Consider the following 22,273-nt stretch of genomic DNA (forward strand, 5'->3'; position numbering starts at 1 on the left):
CATTCAAGTGATTCATTCTACTTTCAACTATTAACGACTATCAACTATTTAAATATCAAATATGACAATTATCTAACCATTTAACTTTATATTCATTTGTTCATATTCAACTTTACCATTCGTTAATAGTTAATGAATATCGCTCGGGATAAATGAATTGTTCTACATTGACAGAACGGATTAGTTATTACAAACTAATGAATTTTGGTTGTAATTGTAATTGGTAAATATTATCTAAATGAAATTTCGGAACGTAATGATATTTTTTTTTAATTTTTCCTCCTTATAAACAAATAATAAAAGTGATTTTCCAAACTATAGAGTATCTTCTACAAAGTATCTAATGTCTAATGATAAAAATCTCATTTTAATCTTTATATTAGTGTACCTCGATAGCGTAGGTGCACTCAAGCTATCAATTTAATATCACTTGAGATATAAATAACCACTTTTGAAAGTTTATGAGGATTTTTAATGATTAATAGGAGATAGGGTATATGATTTGATTAATAAACTTTACGACACTGCACTTGCTTATCACAAATTAAAAGTATAGTTATCCCGATAACTTCAGCGGGGACTAAAAGATATCCATAAAACGACACTAGTTTGACATTAAGTGAGAAGCAACAAGGAAACAATGTTAAAGGTAACTCTGTCTTCCAAGAGGTTTGTTGAGAGACTGAAGCACTGGAACCATCAGTGAAGACAATTTTTAGGATAGAGGGAGGTTTCCTCTGTCCGCTATATAAAAAATGAATAATTTCCATTGGTGAAAATAAGGCCCGTCCCTCTCGTTCTATTATTCCACCGTCCGAAAATGGAAAATTTGGTTTTGAACCTTCCATATTTGAGCCATGATTTATAATGTTGGAGAAAAACCCCTTTTTTTGGCTCACTGCTGACAACAGATCAAGTCGTGAAACTGCGTGACACAGCGTTCCTTCCACATGGGCCTTACGACAGCTAAGTCGAAGAATTACTCAATAAACTCATCTTTGAAAGAGTCCTCAGTTGTGTGCTGGACCCTACATTTTTTGGAACTAGACGAAAAGCTAACATGTCCCTGGATTTCCCCCAAAAAATTCATGGTGACATTTGTCACCTTTGCTCAACTGCTTGAGTGGGGTCTTTCCCGTAATTTTTCGCGTTGAAATCCTCGACGAGGGTCTAGGACAAGATCTCTGCTCCCCCCACCTTTAGTGTCTCTCCACTCTTCCCTATCACTCTTATCTTTAATGTTAAGTAAATTTAAACAATTAATTTTCTTCGTAAAACGTGAATTCTAATGCTTCGTTTTCGTGGAAGACGAAACAATTAGTTTTATTATTATTAGGAAATATTATTTTTTACATAAAACGCCGTCTTAAATTCAGATTTTTCAACTTTTCTTCCAAAAAACGGAAACGATAATTAAATTGACACAAAGATTCAATTCCAAATGTGATCGATTGGTCTCAATTTTAATAGTAATAATTTAATTAATTTGCAATGAACTTTGAATTTTCTAAACAAATGGAGTTACGTCAAAGAATGACTTTGTCAATCGTATTGTTATTTCCTTATTAATCGTGCTAATAAAAAAAATCCTAGCAACACTCCAATACAATTCCACAGTTTGATCGAAACAAAACCGTAAAAGTGATGGAGAACTGAGAACGCAGTGCAATAAGAGCCGAAGAGTAGAATAAATGGGAGCAAAAAATGTAGAATAAGAGAACGATGTTTTATCTACCTCACTGCTCATTTCTGGCCGCGGAGGGTTTGCATTATTCAAAATGCCATCTTCCTCCCTCTCTTTCCATTTTTTTTACCGCCTACAGCAGCATCTCTGCTATTCCCACAGTGTCCCCAGTATCTTTATCATCACCGTCTGACAATCGTCGAATAATGTATACCATTAAATTAGCGACCACACAAAGGACTCATTTTTCCATTGTGCATGCTGGAGCGTGCACTTTGTGCGGAAATAGCGTGACTTTGATATGCATATACGTGTCGACTATTCGCTTTTGCATCAGCAGTATTTGGTGTGACACTACTGGACAGGTCCGCGTATCCCGAGGGGGTTGAGAATAAATAAATATTTTTAGTTCAAATGATCGGATCGAGGGGAGCGTTTGGGTCGTAACTTTTTTTTTGTCGATTAATCAGATTGAATCATTTAAATAGATTGTTGAGAAATAAATAGAGTTTCAGGGACCGGTACGGGATAATTTTCAGGAAAATAACATTAACTGGTGTCTACGGGGTAATTGACGCGATAGTCGGAACTTTTTCAAGTCGACGCTTCCTTGGATTGTAAGGCCCAAATGTAATGCTTGGTACGCCAATTTCTTCCTCGATACTGCTGCTGACGATGAGTCACCCGGAGGCAACGGAATAGGAGGGTTTTAATGAACGGGATTGCAATAATTAATCGCAATTCACTAAAAAACACACAATATAATTAATGAAATATTTTGCAAAAAGGTTACAAACACTGAGTCTATTGATAACAAAAGGATAGCTGAATTAATTCACAAATAATGGGCGAAGATTAATTTTTATTATGATAACTATTGCACTTTGATATACTTGCACTTGATTGCACGATATAAAAGTTTGGATATTTTTTATTTTATATTTTTTATCCGGTGCTTTTTATCTGAATTTCCCCCGAAAAATGATGAAATTCATCGTTTCGTACGAACGATCAGGCGCCGGTGATCAAAACTAATCAGTAAATTCATAAATAAATAAAAATCCATCACGCCAAATAATTACAACGATTACAAATTAATGTACTCGACCGATTATCTCAAGAATTGTTGGAGGATTCAGTGGCATGTACAAATGCCATAACGTAGGAAACTACTGTGCAAAAGCACCACAACATCAATCATGATTCCCTCTGGTAATTCCCTGAAGTCACAAGACCCATCCTAGTCCCGATTGGTAGGAAGTTTCTACGTAGATAGGAAATGGAGACTAAGTCACTTGCCTAATCGTGTCAAACTCGTATACACCAGGAATTCTCGAGTTTGCTATGTGCCCGCATGAATTTCTACAGAACTTTACAATGAACCGAAACTAGTGTCAAACTCCCATTCATAGAATAAATCATGATCACAAGTATCGAGTCAATGATGTGAGGAAACTAATATGGAATACCAATTGAGATGTTGAAACATTGATGTGAGATGGATCGATTAAAGGATTTTCAGTGGATGAAACAATCACGAAACGCGAACTGTTGGAAAGGCGAAGAATCATGAAATGAATAATACACAACTCACTTATTCACACTGATTTTCTATTTTTTATCTGTCCCTCAATTTTCCCCACTTATTTCCTTTTCTGAATTTATCCTCATAAAATCATCACCACTATATTAAAATTCCTAATCCCATGTCACTACATCCCTAATCTCAATTCGGAAAAAGGGAAGGGATAAATTCAGGAATGATGATTGGTCAGTTACTGCTAGGGGAGTGAATAATTAAATGAAACTTATTTTTTCTGGAGTTGTAAATTCCAGAGGTTTGAATTTACGCACTCTCAACCTAACTATTACACGCCGAATCGGTTCTTTCTGTAACTAATTCAGGATTTATTTTGAATCGATTAGAATGAGTGAGGATGTGATGAGTGAATATTGGAAGACTTGGATTGTCGGGATTAAACACTTCACTTTGTTCAATTGTGGTAAAAGGAGAAGAGGAGGTCCTGCGCGTCCGAAGGAGGAGGCCCAACGGTCCGAGCCGAAATAAGTAAACACTTGGACTATTCTAAGACTGAAAATTATTATTGAAAATTATAAGACTCTGGACAGTCAAGAGGTACTTTACTGAACGAAGACTTACAATAAACTGACTAAACATTACTGGTGAGGCCCACGTTAAACTCCTCTCCAGAGGGCCATATAATTTCTCCTTCCACCCTTAACCCTTGGACTTTTCCTTCTTGACCCTCTCTGGTCACCAGATGTATTTTGGGAAAAACCCGCAATGAGAAAGCCCCTCTGAGACTTTCCCTTTGTTTGTTATAACATAAAGGAAGGTCCCACAGCAACAAAGAAATAAATATTTCCTAAATCCGGAAATATAAAAACTCTTGAAGAGTGAATTCTGAACCCGGGGAAAACCCCGAAATCCAACGTTTCCAATCTCAAGTGGAAACACGAGAATAAAGAAAATAGAAATCATACAAAGACCGATTCAATCCAAGTATAAATTAATTTGTGATAAACAATTTGAAACGTAAACTCCAATAGTATTCTCAGAAAAATTTGCGACCCTACACTGATAGCAGTCTGACATATGAATCCTCATTGATTCAAGGCCTCGCATCACAACAATCTTAATTATGCGTTTCAATCTGGAATCATTAATTCACTAATTGAGTACAAAACGAAGACAATCTGATGTGGATTCAGGTGAATTCAACACGTGTGTCAATTAAACGGTCAAACTGTGAAATAGAATGGAGAACTAATATTTCATTGGTTATATGGATGTGTCCTATTCTCTGAGTTTAATGTATACCTGGGATCGTAACACTGGAGACAGTGGTCCACTGTTGGATACTATCCCCGGTGACAGGGTATTATGACGTGATGTGCACTAGTTTCATGTGTACATAATATGTGCTATGAAACGCCGTGAAAACTTCCCAGCGCAGCCTCGTCCAACTACGCTAGACGGGATTAAGTTAGTGTGACACTCAATATCATGTCAAGAACATTTCATTACATGCCATATTACGTATGAAAATTATTACAACAAACATGCCGGCGAGTAATGGAAGTTTCTCATTTTTCCCGTATTAAAAAAAGGAGAGGTACATTTTCAGTTAATAGATAAATAATTTGATTAAAAGTGAATGTATGCAAATATTGGTATGGAAATTGTCATAGATTTATTTAGTTATTGGCAATGGGTTATTTGAAATAATAATTGTGGAAATAAGTGAAAGTATTTCTCTACTTTATTATTTAACTCAAATAATTGTGTTTGGAAGACACATTCGTTGGGTACCGATTCCTTAGAGGAACTAACGACATTTACAAAGAGAAACTACACCCTGGACCTTTTAGTCAAAGAGTCGTATTCATTCCACTTTGTCTACACACTTAAAATCAAACCTAAACACCATACCTCACACTTCTCAGAATTCCAACCCATAAAAATGTTTTTTCAATTTAAAGTATAAACACTCAGAAGAGAATAAGATTGATTTTTGTTTTTTATTAGATTTCATGAAAAATTCGACATTAGTTGATATCGATCTCTGTTTACTTAATTTATGACTGTGATTGGAAATGTTGGATACCAGAGTAAACGTACTCGTTTTTAATAATCCACAAAAATAAAAGAACTTTATTTGCTTGTCTGGGAGTACAATTTATTGAGACAACCAGTCGTGTCCAAAGGTGATTCGAAAAGTGAGGTCTACAAAATATACTTGGGAGAGTTTGAGGGATGACGATGTGATAACTATTAGAGGATCGGAGTAGGGATAGAGAGTGGACATGTGGGCCTGAGGATCAGGAAGAGTCTTGAATGGGACTCTTCGCAGGAAAGTCTTCTAAATGAGGGTTGTTTATTGAGGAGAAAGTTGAAATGGTGTTGGATTAGAATATTGCTTTTAACGGCTTAAGGTGTTAATTATATGGTTTTAAGGAGAGGAAAAATATGGTTCTAATGCTGGAATTTCGGGGTATATAACAGAAACCATAACGATTGAGTTTTCTAAAAATTTTATGAACCTGTCAATCCTTTTTGAATCCTCTAAACGGCTAGAGCTACTTTAACCGAACTCTCCTGTGTCACATTTTCCATAAGATTTTATAAAATCAAACCCACCTGAACCGCACCCCAAAATACACCCATTTACCCTGACAACAAGAACTTTTCCCCTGCACTGTCCTTCAACCCCACCTAAAATCCCTAAACCGAGATCCCCAATTTTCCCCATAAAAAAAAATTTCCTTTCCGTCAACTTCGCAATTTTGCAAAACTATTTCTAAAACCAAGGCATTAACAGTAAATTTTCCATGAAACAGTGGTAGGGTGGCAAGCGTATCCCAAGGGTATAACTTTCATCGTTACAACAAGCCCGAAATTTGATACGTCGAACTCAGCGGGCCGTCCACTAAAGCCATAAACAGTTCGTTATACTCGGTTGCTGCAGAGTTGTAACTTTGCGGAGGCCAATTGAACTGGTCCACAGTAAGTGCGAGTGAGACACCATAAAAGCGAGATATACATACCCCAATTTAGAGTAAGAGAGGATAGTAAGCGCAACAGCAGCAAACGACGCCGTTGAGATACGAGCCTGACGCTTTTACAGAAAATGTTGGAGAGGGTTAAAGGGGGTGAAATGGGATACCCAGTGCCTTGGATCTGCACTCTCTATTGCTCACGCCAGTTGAAACTCTCCATCGTCCTTTATCCCTCTTCCTACCTCCCTCCCTCCCGCCCTTTGTTTCAGTACCTTTGCCCTCATTTTCCTCGACCATCGCCATCTCACCCCCTCCCCTCACCCCACAACCCGAAAATTTCTACTTGAAAGCGCATTAGCGTTAATGTTGAATCCACTAAAACCCATCCCCCTTTGCTATTCACTGATGCTTCTGCATCAATGAATGCGGTAATTTACCAGATACAGTTTAAGTATTTGAATCAGTGACCGGTGTAACTAGCGATGTATAATACTGTTCCGTGATTACCTGGTCAAGTGAAATTACACTGAACAGTATTATTGTCTGACTAGAAAATCGTCAAGGGGTTGCATTAGGTCCGGATAAAATTACCTGATTTAAGAAGTCAGTTCCATGTTTGTCTGACCAGGAGATCGTGAAGAGGTCTCATCAGGTCTTGATCACGTTACCTGGTATTGGAAATGGGTTATTTGAAATAATAATTCTGGAAATAATTGAAACTATTTCTCTACTTTATTATTTAACTCAAATAATTGCGCTTGGAAGACACATTCGTTGGGTACCGATTCCTTAGAGGAACTAACTAGATTTACAATGGGAAACAACACCCTGGACCTTTTAGTTACATGCTCTCAAAGAGTCCTATTCGTTCCACTTTGTCTACGTACTTGAAATCAAATCTAAACATCATACCTCACACTTCTCAGAATTCCAACCCATAAAAATGTTTTTCAATTTAAATATAAACACTCAGAAGAGAATGAGATTGATTTTTGCTTTCTATTTATTTATTTCATGAAAAATCCAACACCTGGTTTGGAAAGACAGACCGACATCTACCCAAGTAGACAATCGTAAAAGGGTCTTATCAGGTCCGGATAAGGTTATCCAGTGTGAGAAGTCAGGCCCACATCTACCCGACTTGACACTCATGAAAGGGTCTTATCAAGCATAGAAAAGATTACCTGATTTAAAAAGTCGGACCTACATTAATTTATCAAAGCCTCGCCATACCCTTCCGCATCAGGACTGTTACACTTTGGTAGATCAGGGCCTCATTAGGGTTATCCGTTGCGGACCTGCCGTGCGGCCTTGCTCAGGATCTCCCCAGCTAATATGAGCGAATAGAAAATTAATTATCTAGGAAATCTTAATTACCAACCCTTAGTCTTTCAATTTTAATTCACATTTGTTTAACATTTGTGGTACACTGGAAACCAGCAGTTTCATTTAGTCTAAATAAGGGCCGATACCACACATCTCATGCCGGGGGTCGTCTAATCCGATAGCCTCATCTACCATGAATCAGGGCCTGATATATGTATAACACATACAGCTTGCCGGAGTCTGGGGCCTTATTTTGGATAACTCAAGGCCAGCTACATAGCACATACGTACACGTTCGTACCTGATCAAACATACCTGCTATCAGGCTGATGTACTCATTTCGCAATTGGCTCTGGTCTGACATCAAGTCAGCCTTATGAATTATCCAGTCGAGTGTCTGTCTCTATCTCTCCATTTATTGACCAATCCTCGGTTCCATCGTTAATCCAGAATGACCAACTCGTCCACAAGATAATTAAGAGTGACCTGAAACACACACAAAAGAGTTTGTACATGGAGAGTACCTGCACTCTCTCATTCACTTTGACAATTTTAAAAAATTTTTCTTCGACTCCATTGTTGAAATTGACTTTTTTTTTAATCCTTCAATTTTTGACGTTATGCTCATTTTAATTATTCTCACTTTTCATTGTTCAAAGGTGGAGCTCCAAATACGTTGTGCTAGACTGTCCAACTGACATGGCAAAGGACATCGTGGTCAGTCATGTGAGAGATATTGCACTTGGAAAGAGAACTTATCATTATCTACTCAGTGGACTGGTGAGTTAATGAAGACATATTAAATTCTCCGGTTCAGTTTTCCTCTATCTCTTCATTTCGTGGAATTTTATTCCGATTTACCGAGAGGTTAATATCACGAGTTTCAATTGTATCAGTCACGTAACGCATTTTTAACGAACCAATCATTGTTCATTAATGAATTCACGTCACGAGCGCTTTTATCAAGGATGAGAGAGCTCATTTTTTCCACTTCATGACATTTTATACCTCAGAATTCTAGCAGCTGTCACAAGTTTTATGGAGTGACGTTGTTGTCTTTTGGCCTTTTGGGAACGATGAGTTTCATTTAAAAGTTTATAAGCAGGTGGGGAATTAAATTGTTGAATGTGGGTGGATCGGAACACGTTGTACATGTGAATATCGGTGGAAAAGTATTATGGACTTAATTAATTTCCCCTCTTTTGATAGAAACTTTACAGTATTTTTACTTTACGGAAATAATTATAAGGTCGATCGCCAGTTGATCTTATATAATCGATTTTTAGTTATGAAACGTGTTCAAGGAGGGGAGAGGGTACAACGGAGGTCTAGGGGGGCCCTCTCATCGAAAAATAAACGAATCCGCGGAAGGAAACGGAGGATAGTGTATTTCTGGGCGAATGTCTTAGGGATTTTTGAGCGTGTCAGTGTAGCCGAGCCGACGGCTATAAATCCCTAGGGGGAACTAAACATGAACTATGTCTATCCATAGGGATTTTCACTTTTTGGAGGTTGAGGAAGGGCCAATACCAATATCCGGACGAGAAAAAATGATGATCATTACGAGAAGAAATATTATCTTCGGAAGATCTTTGAGAATTCTGCGGAAGGATCGAAAGATCTTGAAGATCTTTCTTGAAGCCTAAAAATTCCTTCGAAAATTTTCAGAAGACAATATTTTTTTCGGTAGATGTCCTGAATTTGACTTTGGAAAATATTCTCAGAAAGCTTTTGCGAACATATTTCCGAAGCTAAAATGATCTTCTGAAGATCTTTCAAGGAATCTTTCGTTAATTCTTCAGGAGATTTCTGAGAATTCTTCGACAAACAGACAGAAATTTTCATACACGAACTTTAGTAAAGAATTTATTATTTTTCATAAACAAATGTCATTATAAAAAATCCGATAGCTCTCGTAGATTCGGAAATTTTACTCACAAACTTGATTCAGCGGTCAGTCAATTCATCTCTTTTTATCCCTCCGCTGCTGAATAACAATTTATCAAAAAGGTCCTTACACTCCAGCCCGAAATCATTATGACAAAAATGAGCAAATGAACTTAATTTATCAACTCGAGAAACGTTATTAACTATTCCATAAAAATTCAACGACTTCACCATAATTTTTCTCTAAAGATCCTAAAAACATCACGTTCATTCAGTAATTGTTCTGTAAATGAGTTGTCGCCTCGGAATTACCAAACTTCGAATAATTTCTATTCAACTTTTGTCTCCGTACGGCTTAAATATGATGAAACATTTCGTTTTCAATTCCGGTGGATGAATAATTCGCTTAATTGATAATTGATACGGCCATGGTGACGGGTTTTCATCTCGTCTGTGTTTATTTATCGTAACTTCTCCCTCCACGAACGACAGTAATGTGATTATTGCGATTGAATTGCCCGACGCTCCCTTTGGCTCTTCGGTACTAATGGGTAAAAGGGTTTTCGGCCAATCCTCCGGGGGATAATTTCATTTCCGAATGAGAGACCTCACGATGACGCATCGAAAATATTATCGGCAGAAGAATCACAATGAAATTCTCTATTCCTCTATTTTTTTCCGAGTTTAGCATCAAATAAAAGGAATTTCCCCGGTGATCGTATGAGAATCGATGTTCCTTCGGAAGTATTTCTCCAGAAATTGATTGATTCTACGGTCATCCCCCGAAGATAAATAATTCATCAATATCAATTCCAATAGTTAAATAAAAAAAATTTCCGTAATTTTTATCGAATCTTTATTCTACTTTCGAATTACGAAACTTTGATGCTATTTTTACTGAACATTTCTCTTCGGGTGAGGGTAAAATTCCGATTGAGATCCCCTCAAAGACTGTCAGACTGTTGGCAATATCAACGGGAAATACCCAAACGATTTTATTTCGGACTTACTTTGTCGAAATGAGAGAGAAAAGCCTTGAGTGCATCACCTTGTACTTGATTTTCTCTGTGGTAATCAGATAATGGACGAGCGTTGGGAGACTGAAGTGATTGAGTATGGTGCCATCAACATCACTGGTTTTCGTCTCCTTGACATAAGTCGACGTCCCGTCAAAGACTTCCTCGAGAACTGGCGCCGACTCGATACAGTAACTTTTCCCGGTGCTGGACGTGACTCAATTTCCGTATGTATATTACATCATTCATACTCGATAACATTTTTTTTCCCTTCATTTTCCCTTGACTCTGACACGTCGAATGGACTCGGGCATCGATACATATGGTAATAAACTTGTTGATGAAAATACAGGCACAAGCGGCACTGATGTATGACGCAGTTCTCATGCTGGTGGAGGCGTTCAATAAGTTCCTGAAGAAGAAGACAGATCGGAGTAATCCCAAGAGACCTGGGGTACAGAGTGGTGTGCAGCCGAGCAATGTCAGTAGTCCACTAGATTGCAATCCGAGGGATGATTTTGTTACCCCTTGGGAATATGGTGACAAGATATCTAAATTTCTTAGAAAGGTGAGAAGAACTGTGGGAACTTATTCATCAATTTTGGATGTTATTCTGTGGAACAAGTGTTTGATCATAAATTGGTTGGATTGATTTTCGAAATTATGATCTGAAAATTCTTACTATTGTTGTATTCCGATGAAATAACTTTAGTTTTTCAATTTGGGGGACTGAAGAAGCGAGATGCTGTTCACAAGATCGATTATTGTTGAAGTCGGACTCTTAATTTTTTTAAATGTCGAATGGTAGAAAGACGATTCCCAGGTAGGAAATCACCAATGGCTCAGGGTTCACCCAAGTTATTCCCAAGACTAGGTCAGCTTGGATCAGGCTTGGCATCCAAGCCTGGATCAGTAGTGGATGAGCATTGGAATGTAACGTGGGGCCAGGCCTGGTAACGAGGGCCGGCCCAAGCTAACTTATTAAGGCTGGCCCAGGCCTTCGAACCAGCGCCCTTCCAGGCTCATATATTAAAAAATTCCTAGGCTTTATTCAAACAGTTTATAGTACTGAACATATCCAGATAAATTACAAATGAACCAGATATCCTGTGGTATTCGAAAACTTACTTTACACTTATGTAACAATATGGGGTTAACAATTAGACATAATACCATAGGACATTGCCGCCATTTGGTTTCACGTGTAAGTAAAATCAGCATGACGCCTAGTTAAAAAGAATTAAAATTCAGACAGTTGATCAGTCTAGGTCCAGGACTGGTCGAGAGGCTATGAACCAAGGCTGAATGAACCAGACTTGTCCCAGGCTTGGCACAAGCTTGGTAACCAGGTTTGATATCAGGGAAGGATCCAAGCCTGGGTTTTCTCTGGTGTGACTAAGATACTAAGCCTGGTGGAGTCTAGGATTACCAAAGCTTGGTCAGCCGGGCCTAACCTACCGTTGGCCCGGGCGTGAATCTTGGCGATTCCTACCTGGGGACTACAATATAATCTTACAGCCCTAGTACTATCTTAATAAAATACGGAGGACATCTGTCTATCATATTTGACAGATTATCATGTTGACACTGGGGATTTCCCCATAATTTTGCCCGATACTACATTAATTACAAAATGTATCACAAAATTTATGGTATCGATAAGAATTTTTTTGTGTGAATAAAATAGATCACAGTATTCTAGCATTTTACACCTCGACTATAGTGTCCGGCATAGTAATTTTTCTGGGAATTTTCGCTCCGTGTAGGCGCCAGAAATAACGAACTCTGAAACAGGGGTTCTCGAGACATTATCACTGGCGCCAGATGCGACTATTCCCGTGTCTTACCCAAGCGCGTGTCGTTTCTACTGCCCATATACTCCATGTACTCCACCTCCGCTCTCGCGTATAACCACGGTCTGACCAATATCGAGCGTGACCACTTGTGACCCTATATGGCCTACCACTCGATCGTAGTGTATCGTGGTCTATCTGCGGATTCTCCAGAATCGTTAATTTCAATAAAAGCCCTCGTCTTTCTCCCCAGTCAAAATTACCGAGAAAAAAACATTTTAATTCACGAGCGATATGTGGTCAGACAAGACGGGTCTTCCATTTTACCTTCACTAATTCGAATTCGCATACTGAGACAAGAAAATTGGATCTGTCAGTAAAATGAGTGTTCACCTGTTCAATATTTTTTCATTCAAAATTATATTTCTCGGCGATAAAATATTGCACGGGAAAAATTAAGTTTCTTCATTAAAAAATCAGATAATTGTATTTGTGCTCATTATTTTGATTCATTAGCTACGATTATATTCTCATGTTCAACAAGATTTCCTTGACGCGCGGGTTTGAAATTTTGTTTTTTTCTTTAAAACCATTGGGACAAGAAATTATTTAATTTTTTATATTATTCATTATTTTATTTTCTCTAATACAATTGAAAGACATCCACCCGGTATCAATTTCTCAGAAGAAGTGGCGAGATGATAAAGGGTTACAACACTCCGAACCTCTGCAGATCTGTTGGATTTTGCATAAAATAAATAAATAGAAAGCAAAAATCAATCTCATTCTCTTCCGAGTGTTTATATTTAAATTGAAAAAACATTTTTATGGAGTGGAATTCTGAGAAATGTGAGGTATCATGTTTAGGTTTCATTTGAAGTATCTAGACAAAGTGGAATGAATAGGACTCTTTAAGAGCTTGTGACTAAAAGGTCCAAGGTGTTGTTTCCCTTCGTAAATCTAGTTAGTTCCTCTAAGGATTCGGTACACAACAAATGTGCCTTCCAAGCACAACTATTTGAGTTAAATAATAAAGTAGAGAAATAGTTTCAATTATTTCCACAATCATAATTTCAAATAACCCATTTCCAATAAGATCCAAAATTTCCTACTCGATTTTATAATCGACAGTGAACTATGACCTTTGCAGTCTTTATAAACCACTGCTCTCAATACCTGAAATGTTTTATCTCCGATAAAACTGATAGCATCCCCCACATTTTAACCCCAAAATGATCCTCATAACTCTGAAAATTCCACCGGATAAATAATCAAAAAAAAGTTCAAATACGAATGAAAATTTTCTTCCAACGTGACCATTTCTACTCGATTTGTTTCGTTTGAGAGGTAAAAATGAGAACGAAGAAATACCAAAATGCCTGGAGAATGGCATTTGGTTTATCGGTCTACCGGTTACGTACGAGAACTAATAAGAACCTGCAAGTCTCTCCCTCCCCCCCTTTCCCCTGATTCTTTTCTATTCCGTAGAAAACAGTAATTCTTTTTGTTTCGGTAGAGAAAACGCGTCGGATCGAGAAGCCAACGGTCTGTGTGTCTGCGGTTGACAGTAATTGGCATTTCTTACCGCAGCCAATGGAATTCCATTCCCACTTTCTCAAGTTACCGACGAAAAATCTTTACCCCCTGAAGTAAAAATATAGGTGTATAGTGTAACCTTGGAAACAACGCACTCGTCATTCATATTTTTTCAGCCCCTGTGGATCTGTCGATATCAAGCCATTCGATGAAACTTGACTCCACTGAGAATAATATTTTTTTCATTTTATTATTTATCCTGCCCACAGACGGATTTCGAGGGTCTGACGGGACCAATACGGTTCAACAACGACAGCCGTAGACACAATTACACACTTCACGTCGTTGAAATGACAGTAAACAGTGCAATGGTCAAGGTGAGCACTTCAATCAATGGAGAAAAAAAAGTTTCTGGTTTGCGGAATTGATTTATTGATTTTATTGGAATCAGTCATCAGGGGGACAAGAGGAGGACAAGAAAATACGCAATCTCTCATTGTGTCTTTCAGTTTATGTATGTTTATGTGTATGTGTATGTGTATGTGTATGTTTTTTAAGTAGAATCCAAAACATTGGAAATAGAATAATAATTTAATAGAAGGGTTTGGCATAAATATTTGTGAGGATCCATTTTTCAAAAAATAAAACAGGTTGATATCTTGTAAATTCGAATGATTAATATCGAGCTCTATATTTTTACTTAGTTTTGCAAAAGACTTGTTAAGAAGTTTAGTTCTACCGACTCTAATTAATTAAATAAAATGTACAAGTCCTAAAAATTTCTGTCGATCATCTACACTTCTGTCTTCTTCACTTCTCAATTTGGACCAACTGATAGTCTTCATTTTTTTTATTTTTGCAATAATTTTTTCACTCACACTTACTCTTCAAGTATACAACCTTTCTCCAAATGTTTGTGTTGTGACGCATAAGAAAAAATCTATCGAATCCAATTGAAAATTTTTTTAACCTAATCTGTGGAAATTCATTAATAATTATCAATAAATCTGTTTGGGGTAAACAGTAAATAATTGACTGACCTCATTATTTTAAAGAATTCAATTTTGAGGTAATTCCTAATCAACTTTTGTACAATATTTACAGACTAGAGGGAAAGACATTTTATGTAAAAATTAGACGTCAAGGGGGTGAAATGACGGACGAAGGCTGAGTTTATCACAAAAATTTGTCTACCAATTCTAAATTTTCCAACAAAACTTGACCTAACAAGTGGTTGATTGTCATTTCACCCTACGTTTCGCCCTCTAAAGGTCAAATTTTTATCCAAAATTTCTTCCTCTGTATAAGTATCTTTCCAAATGCACAATGAATTTTTCAAAAATAGTTAAATATGTACTACTTCATTACAAAAGGTGGAAAAATATGAAACAATATTTTTCAAATCTGTACATCTAAAATGTCAATGTGCACGACTGATCCCCCGTTCAAATTTTGTGAAAAATAAAACTGAAAAAATATTTCTAAAAAATCACAATCGTTTCCGTTAAACCAGAAACTTCATTTTCTCTAGATCATTGGAACGATAATATAATTGTTCTTCAATTCAAAAAATGGTAATAGGTCGCAGAGTGGACGGATGAGGGTGGCTTCCAACCCATTACAGCTAAATACGTACGACTGCCTACTCAGGAAATTGAAAAAAATAAAACGTACATCGTGACGACGGTACTGGTGAGTCAAACGAGGCGAATGGCCAGAACCACCATCCACAAAACGAGGCCATAAATATTTATGATCGAGGTCCCCCCCCCCTTCGGTCTCTAAAAGTTAAACCACCACCCCCCGGGCCTCTCCCATCCCCCAACCCCCTGGATTTTCCACTTTACTTATCTTGCATACTCTCTATTTTATTTTCCCTGTCTCTCTTTCTCTCGGGTTTTCATTTTTTTTTCTCATCGGAAGATATGACAGTGCATGAATGAATTCATTCATTTGCATCATCCCCATGTACACATACTTTGAAAAAAAAAAATTTCGTACAATTTATGGGATCTTGGCTACGTTTATAAAGACGTTCATATCAAGATCCCTGATATATTATCGTTTTCATGGTCTTTCATAATAGGAGGAGCCATTCATGATGCTGAAAAAACCCGAGGTAGGAAAAATACTCGATGGAAACGACAGATTCGAGGGATACTGTAAAGACCTTGCGGACTTGATAGCCCAACAGCTAGGAATAAAATGTGAGTTTCACATTTTTATCATATCCAGTACATCTTCCTCGGATGATAAAAAAAAACCAGTAAAATCATTTTTATGAATCCTCAGACGAGCTTAAACCCGTGGATGATGGCAAATACGGCTCGGAGAATCCAGATGTTCCGGGTGGATGGGATGGAATGGTCGGCGAGCTCATCAGAAGGGTAAATAAAATCACTCATTAAAGATAATTCCCCACTATTCAATCGAACATTAGAAGAGCGTAAACAGAGGCCAATGCAGAGATCCGGCCCCTGATCATGAGAACATCTCCGGCAATTCTTGATGGGTTTGTGGGTGGTAGAGGAAGGTATTATTGATCGTTGTTTCCGCGTTACCACCCTTAAAAGCCCATCCACCCTTTAAAAAGTACGGTAAAAATTTCTGTTTTATCCTCGCAAGTTCTAAAAGCTTACCAGTTCTCACCGTGAGAGGTCGAAACCTACAGTCAGTGGACACATTAACCCACCATCTACCAGCACACCCACGAACTTGAATAGCAGTCTGGCTAAGCCAATGTTTTTCAAATTTCAAGTACTTCAACCCTTTTAGTAATTTCAATGATTATCGAAAACTACACTAAATTTTTAGGAAATTTGAGCACATGGGAAATCATCATTTTTTCGTCAATTTAAGTATCGCTTCTGTTTTTCAAAAAAAAAGTTGAAAAACCAGAACTTAACTCAGTGTGTATTAGAAAAGTTCATGTTTCCGTTGAAAACAAAACTTAAAATCGGAATTTTTAATTATTACCTGGTTTTAAAAAGTGTGGTAACATTTTTTTGTCAACTTTTTCGGGTGCATATATTATATATTATATATTGTAGTATATATTATATATTATATATTATATGTTATATATGATATGTTATATATTATATATTGTAATATATATTATATATTATATATTGAGTTTGACTTTATTGACGTTAGACGGTCCTGATTAGTCCAGAAGTGTAATCAACCTTTCGGCCATTTTACACTCTGCCTTAGGCAGCTGCCTACTCGATGGTCTCGAGATCTGTGCCCTACGCGCAAATTCGTAGAGTCCCTTGATATCGTCCCTGTCGACATGTATATCTGTGCATGCGGACCCGAAAACCTCCCATCCGACTTCATCGAGTCCGCTGCATCTTGTGCATAGGTGATGAGGGTTCTCCTCTGTCAACCCGCATCTTTTGCATAGGGGGTCAGTCCCTTTGCCTATTCTCGATAAGTACAGAGCCAGGGGGCAGTGCCGGGTGATAAGCCCCACTACAGCACGGAGCTTAGCCCTGTTTAGGCCCAACAATGCTTCTGCCACCTTCCTTGTGGGTCTTGTCAGGAGAGACTTTGTGTGTCTAGCGCCCGTTTCCGAGCCCCACCTAACCACAATCCTCCTGCCCCACGTTCCCTAACTAGGTCCTTCATAAAGTCAGTGTGCACGCTTCATTTCTCCCTGAGAGGCTCTCCTGCACTCGTCTTTAGCTAGCTCATCGACTTTCTCATTGCCTATGATGTCAGCGTGGCCTGGAATATATAATATATAAATAATATATAATATATAAATAATGTATAATATATAAATAATATATAATATATGAATGATATATAATATATAAATAATATAATATATATTGTATATAATTATATACAAATATTATTGTTGTATATTGTATTGTATATAATTTATTATACATTATTTACAAGAAATTGAGTTTCTCCTCTCTTTCCTCTCTCGGATGTTCCATCAGTATTTTTTAATCCACCACCTGGCAACTGAAAATAGCCAAAAGCAGTGTATCCTATCGATAAAATACCGACCTGGGGCTAGAACGACTTTAACAAATAGTAGTGAAAAGCACGAAATAAACAATTCTGATGAATACTTCACCGATGATTGAGCACAGACAACGGCTGAATATCTCTCTTGGTGAAGATAAGCCAGATTATATCTGACCGAACTTTGATTAAATTCCAAAGCTCGGCTTTATTAATATTCCACAGCATCCCATCGACGTTATTTCCAAGTAATTTCATTGAGGGCTTTCTGGGCTGCATGTGTATCCGTAAACCCCCTTCCTCTACTTCACTGAAATAATGGCATTATCATTGCACATGCTTTTGGATAGAGTTGAAACCCAAGTCCCCTTCGTAGCTCACAAGGTTATTTTGAATTTTGGATGGGGTGTGTTTATGAAGCTACATATGAGGAATAGAAAAACCAGTCACGTACACCCTTCGTTTAATATCATAACTGCGCATGATGTGAATCCATTTAATATCGGTAGTGTACAATCAATTTGAGTGCCGCATTGGGTCTAATCATTAGCAGGTACTGGAGGGTCAATTGGTATGCCTCGGATCAGATTGTTCAATAAACTGATGAAACATTGAATTAGCTAATTTTGATGCATAAAATATCGTTTGCCAGGGAATGCAACACAACAAAATTTGTTAATACGACGGATTTGAAATACATGAAATAAATACACAGGTACCTGAACGTCTAGGAAATCCAGGTTTAATCCAAGTAATTTGCAATAAGACAATGTCCTTGAATTAATATTGAGTATTATATAATTATATGGGGTAAATAACTTGAAACAACCTAATCTAAATTTTCGATTAATCGATGAGGCATTTGCTTTGGTGAGTGCGATAGCTCAATCGTACGTAATCGACTCCAAAATTTGTGATTTTTATGGTGTGTAAAAATTGGTGACACAAAGATGAGCAGAAGACTGAATAGCATATGATAGACGAACTTTTCAATAAAATCACAAAACTTTATTTTATTATTAAAATATTGTAGAGGCAATGAAAAATCATGATTATTGGAAAATTCACGTATCAACTCAAGGGTAATTGTATATATCTCCACCTAAAACAGAACTATTTACTAGAATTAAAATAAAATCTTCGAAATTTTTACGGTTGAGAGAAAAAAATGAGAAATTTTTAAAGCAGGACATGCGAAAATTCACGTATTGTTGCTTAGGACCTTTGTCCAGTTGGATAGACTTAATAATATTGGGTGTCAATTTGAACATCATCAAATCAATTATACTTCCATTTTGAATCCATCGAATTCATCCAGTCAATAAAATGCAAAGATCAATTGACTAATTCAATTAAAATAGACTACCCAATGACAATTTAGAAATAAACATTTAAATAAACAATTAAAAAATGGTTGGATCAGAAGCTTTTTATAATTTTATCCATAAGATTATTTAGAACTCAGGTGAATTGTCATATCACCGCATGACCCAATCATACCAAAATAAATTTTACTAAATATTACAATTAGCTCTCGTTCTAAAAAATGATAATTTTGAATCTGATTTTTGTGTATCAACAGGAAGCAGATCTGGCCATAGCATCAATGACCATAACATCGGAAAGAGAACGAGTGATAGATTTCACAAAACCCTTTATGTCTCTGGGCATAAGTATAATGATAAAAAAACCGATAAAACAAAAACCGGGTGTCTTCAGTTTTCTGAATCCCCTCAGCAAAGAAATTTGGGTGTGCGTCATATTCTCGTACATTGGAGTATCCATTGTTCTCTTCATAGTATCAAGGTAATATTACTTGATAACCAGATTATTATCTACCACGTAATCCGTTAATGAAGTCTGTATATTCATGATGTATTTAATCACAGATTTTCACCGTACGAGTGGCGAGTAATTCAGTTAAATGGAGGTGGCGATCCATCGATGGGTGGAAGAGGCGATCCAAGTCTACAGCATCCACACAGCCAGCAGGGCTCACTTCATGCTCCAGCACCCTGTATGGCCAATGATTTCAGTATGCTCAACAGTATGTGGTTCTCATTAGGTGCTTTCATGCAACAGGGCTGCGATATTTCGCCAAGGTAAATTCTTCATTTTATCTGTTTTTTTTTTAACGAAATTCCTTGCAACTTTCTGCAAGAATTTTCAACTAACCATCATCCAGGGCCTTCATCCAAGTATTTACATATTATATACACGATAGTTGATGCGAGTAAATACGAAAAAATCGTATTCAGTTTTACTGATTATAAATGAAGAAAGTAACGAGGGTTTTTGGAAGATTATGTGAGTGACGAGGGGGTCCAACTTGAAGAGAGGAAATAATGTGAGAGGAGGTACAGAATTTAACTGTTATTGGAGATTGATAAGACCTCCCCAGGAGTCAGAACTCATATTTTAATTCTGATGCCTTTAGGATTTTTTAGGAAGGTATGACGAGGATATTTGTAACGAGTCCGGATCCTAGGGCTGCACTTCTGGCAGAATTAGGTGTCAGCGTGTCGAGTCTGTGACACTGAGAGAAGAATATAGTTTTGTCAATGGTATTTGTTTTGGATAAACAAACGCCCGAAATTTCCATTGGAAAATTCCCTTTAAAATTTCGTCAAGAGAATATTTAATTAGCAAAATTATATTATTCTCTCAGTGCAATGATGGGATTTATTTAGGTGTTTTGGAAATGGGATAATGATTCAATAATCAAACGTGTGAATTCCGTTTTATCTCTTTCGTCAACAATGGTCCCACTCATGCACCTCTGTATCCTATTCCTATTTATTAAAGGAGAAGCACATAAATTAAGTTAGCTACGTAAGATATTTGCTAACTTCATGCGTAAGACTTTTTCCTTATTGGTCGTTCGGGTTCATAGTGGACGAGATCGCCAGCGCGCCGAATTTGAATTTATTCCGAAGTAGAACATGTAATATTTTCGATGGTGACTTAAACAATCAATTAGTAGAATTTATGGAATTGTTCATGTTGCCCGAAAATGAGGTAGTTTCGTTTCATCGTTATGATAAGTCACCATCGAAAATATTACATGTTCTACTTCGAAATAAATTCAAATTCGGCGCGCGAAGCGCGCTGGCGGTCTCGTCCTATTTATGAAAGCAGAAGCACATAAATGAAGTTCGTCCGAGTCGAAATCGCGTAAGGTCTTTCCCATTGGCCGATTGAATGAATGAAGTTTCGCGTTAGTCGAAAAGGCGAAAACGTTCGTGTTCCTGAAAGCATCCATTGTGAATCAAGTTACCTCTCTCATCATATTTATACCAACGACTTTCACATTCGTTCTTTTACGGTGTGATCGCCCTTCATCAGTCTATGAAAGCACAAGCACATAAATTAAATTAACCACAGAAGTCATCGACTAACTTCATGTGTAAGACTTTCTCCTAATTGGTCAATGTGTTTGAGGCGGGAAATCAAAATAGGGCGCGCGACGCGCGCATTCGGTCTCGTACATTCAGAAAACAGAGCGTACACATCACCCCCACACTTCCTAAAATTATTTCTCATAAAAATGTTTTCCATTCTCCAGTGGAAACACTAGAATAAAGGAAATACCAATCATACAAAGATCTATTCATTCCATTCGAAAATTAATTTTTGACAAACTTTCGAAATGTCAACTCCAATAGGGTGCATTCATAAAGGAGGGTATAGGGGGGATTGTAAGGGGGTTATCAGGGTGACGAATTTTTGTCATTTGTCGGAGGATAGTTCTTTCGGCTAAGCCTATTATTTCTTTGGTACCAGGTCTGGAATAGAAGAGAAGATAATGGGCCTAATTTACAAAGCAACATATTGTTGTTTTGCATATCTTAAAAATATGATTGATGCTTAGCCCTTTGTCCTTACAAATGAGACCACGAACCTTCACACCTCGAGCAATGCACTTTTTGTTCAATGATGTGGGCATAAGCTGATTCATTTTATTCCCGATCAATATATCAACATCACAACGACCCCTTCAGTGAAAAATATTGAAGAAAATGAAGGAAAACGTTCTCTCCCCGGCTCGATTCATCAGTTAATAATAATTGGCATAAGCCTCGTGTTTACATTCATTCCAATACTTCAAAAATAATTTTCGACTCTCTCTCTTCGTTATTGAAAAAAATAATCCCAGGGTAAAAATCTCTTTCAATGTGAAATGGAGTTCAGCCCCTAAGACTTAAAAAGAAAAATCTACTTTGAGCCCATTGGCAGAGCTCTCCTCAACGAGGCAATTCAACTTTCCCTTTATGCGTAACAAGAAAAGCGCATTACCGTCTGAGGAATCTTTTACAGGAAGATGAATTAGCTCGTCGAGTGAATGTACTCCGCAGAAGAGCTCCATTAACGATAAATATGAAAATCTTTGGTTTAGCTGTGCTTTTTTTATATGAATTGAAGGCATTGTGGAAATTTAAACTCAGTCGTGGGCTCATCAGATGGAGATGCTGATGTGCACGTGTCTAAGTGTGTTTATCTCCATTGATGCAATATGGCGCCTTGCC

General features: G+C 37.3%; 1 protein-coding gene and 1 long non-coding RNA gene across 5 annotated transcripts in view; one reads left to right on the top strand and one right to left on the bottom strand.

Moving 5' to 3' along the window:
* The window catches only part of Glurib (Glutamate receptor IB), a 385,770-nt gene that overhangs the window by 349,465 nt on the left and 14,032 nt on the right, over nucleotides 1–22,273 (top strand). For all 4 annotated transcript variants that reach the window (XM_064130822.1, XM_064130821.1, XM_064130824.1 and 1 more), the window contains 9 exons: nucleotides 8,191–8,311; nucleotides 10,497–10,661; nucleotides 10,787–11,002; nucleotides 14,033–14,140; nucleotides 15,345–15,455; nucleotides 15,850–15,970; nucleotides 16,056–16,150; nucleotides 19,330–19,553; nucleotides 19,637–19,849. In XM_064130822.1, the coding sequence (XP_063986892.1) occupies nucleotides 8,191–8,311; nucleotides 10,497–10,661; nucleotides 10,787–11,002; nucleotides 14,033–14,140; nucleotides 15,345–15,455; nucleotides 15,850–15,970; nucleotides 16,056–16,150; nucleotides 19,330–19,553; nucleotides 19,637–19,849 (1,374 nt within the window). The remainder of the gene's footprint in view (nucleotides 1–8,190; nucleotides 8,312–10,496; nucleotides 10,662–10,786; nucleotides 11,003–14,032; nucleotides 14,141–15,344; nucleotides 15,456–15,849; nucleotides 15,971–16,055; nucleotides 16,151–19,329; nucleotides 19,554–19,636; nucleotides 19,850–22,273) is intronic.
* LOC135167538 (uncharacterized) lies at nucleotides 7,191–8,314 on the bottom strand. The gene is made up of 3 exons (XR_010299872.1): nucleotides 8,175–8,314; nucleotides 7,847–8,017; nucleotides 7,191–7,535 (listed from the first exon to the last, which is right to left on the bottom strand). It is a non-coding gene; the product is annotated as an uncharacterized LOC135167538 (long non-coding RNA).

Source organism: Diachasmimorpha longicaudata, chromosome 11 (assembly GCF_034640455.1).
Source record: "Diachasmimorpha longicaudata isolate KC_UGA_2023 chromosome 11, iyDiaLong2, whole genome shotgun sequence".
Classification (NCBI taxonomy): domain Eukaryota; kingdom Metazoa; phylum Arthropoda; class Insecta; order Hymenoptera; family Braconidae; genus Diachasmimorpha; species Diachasmimorpha longicaudata.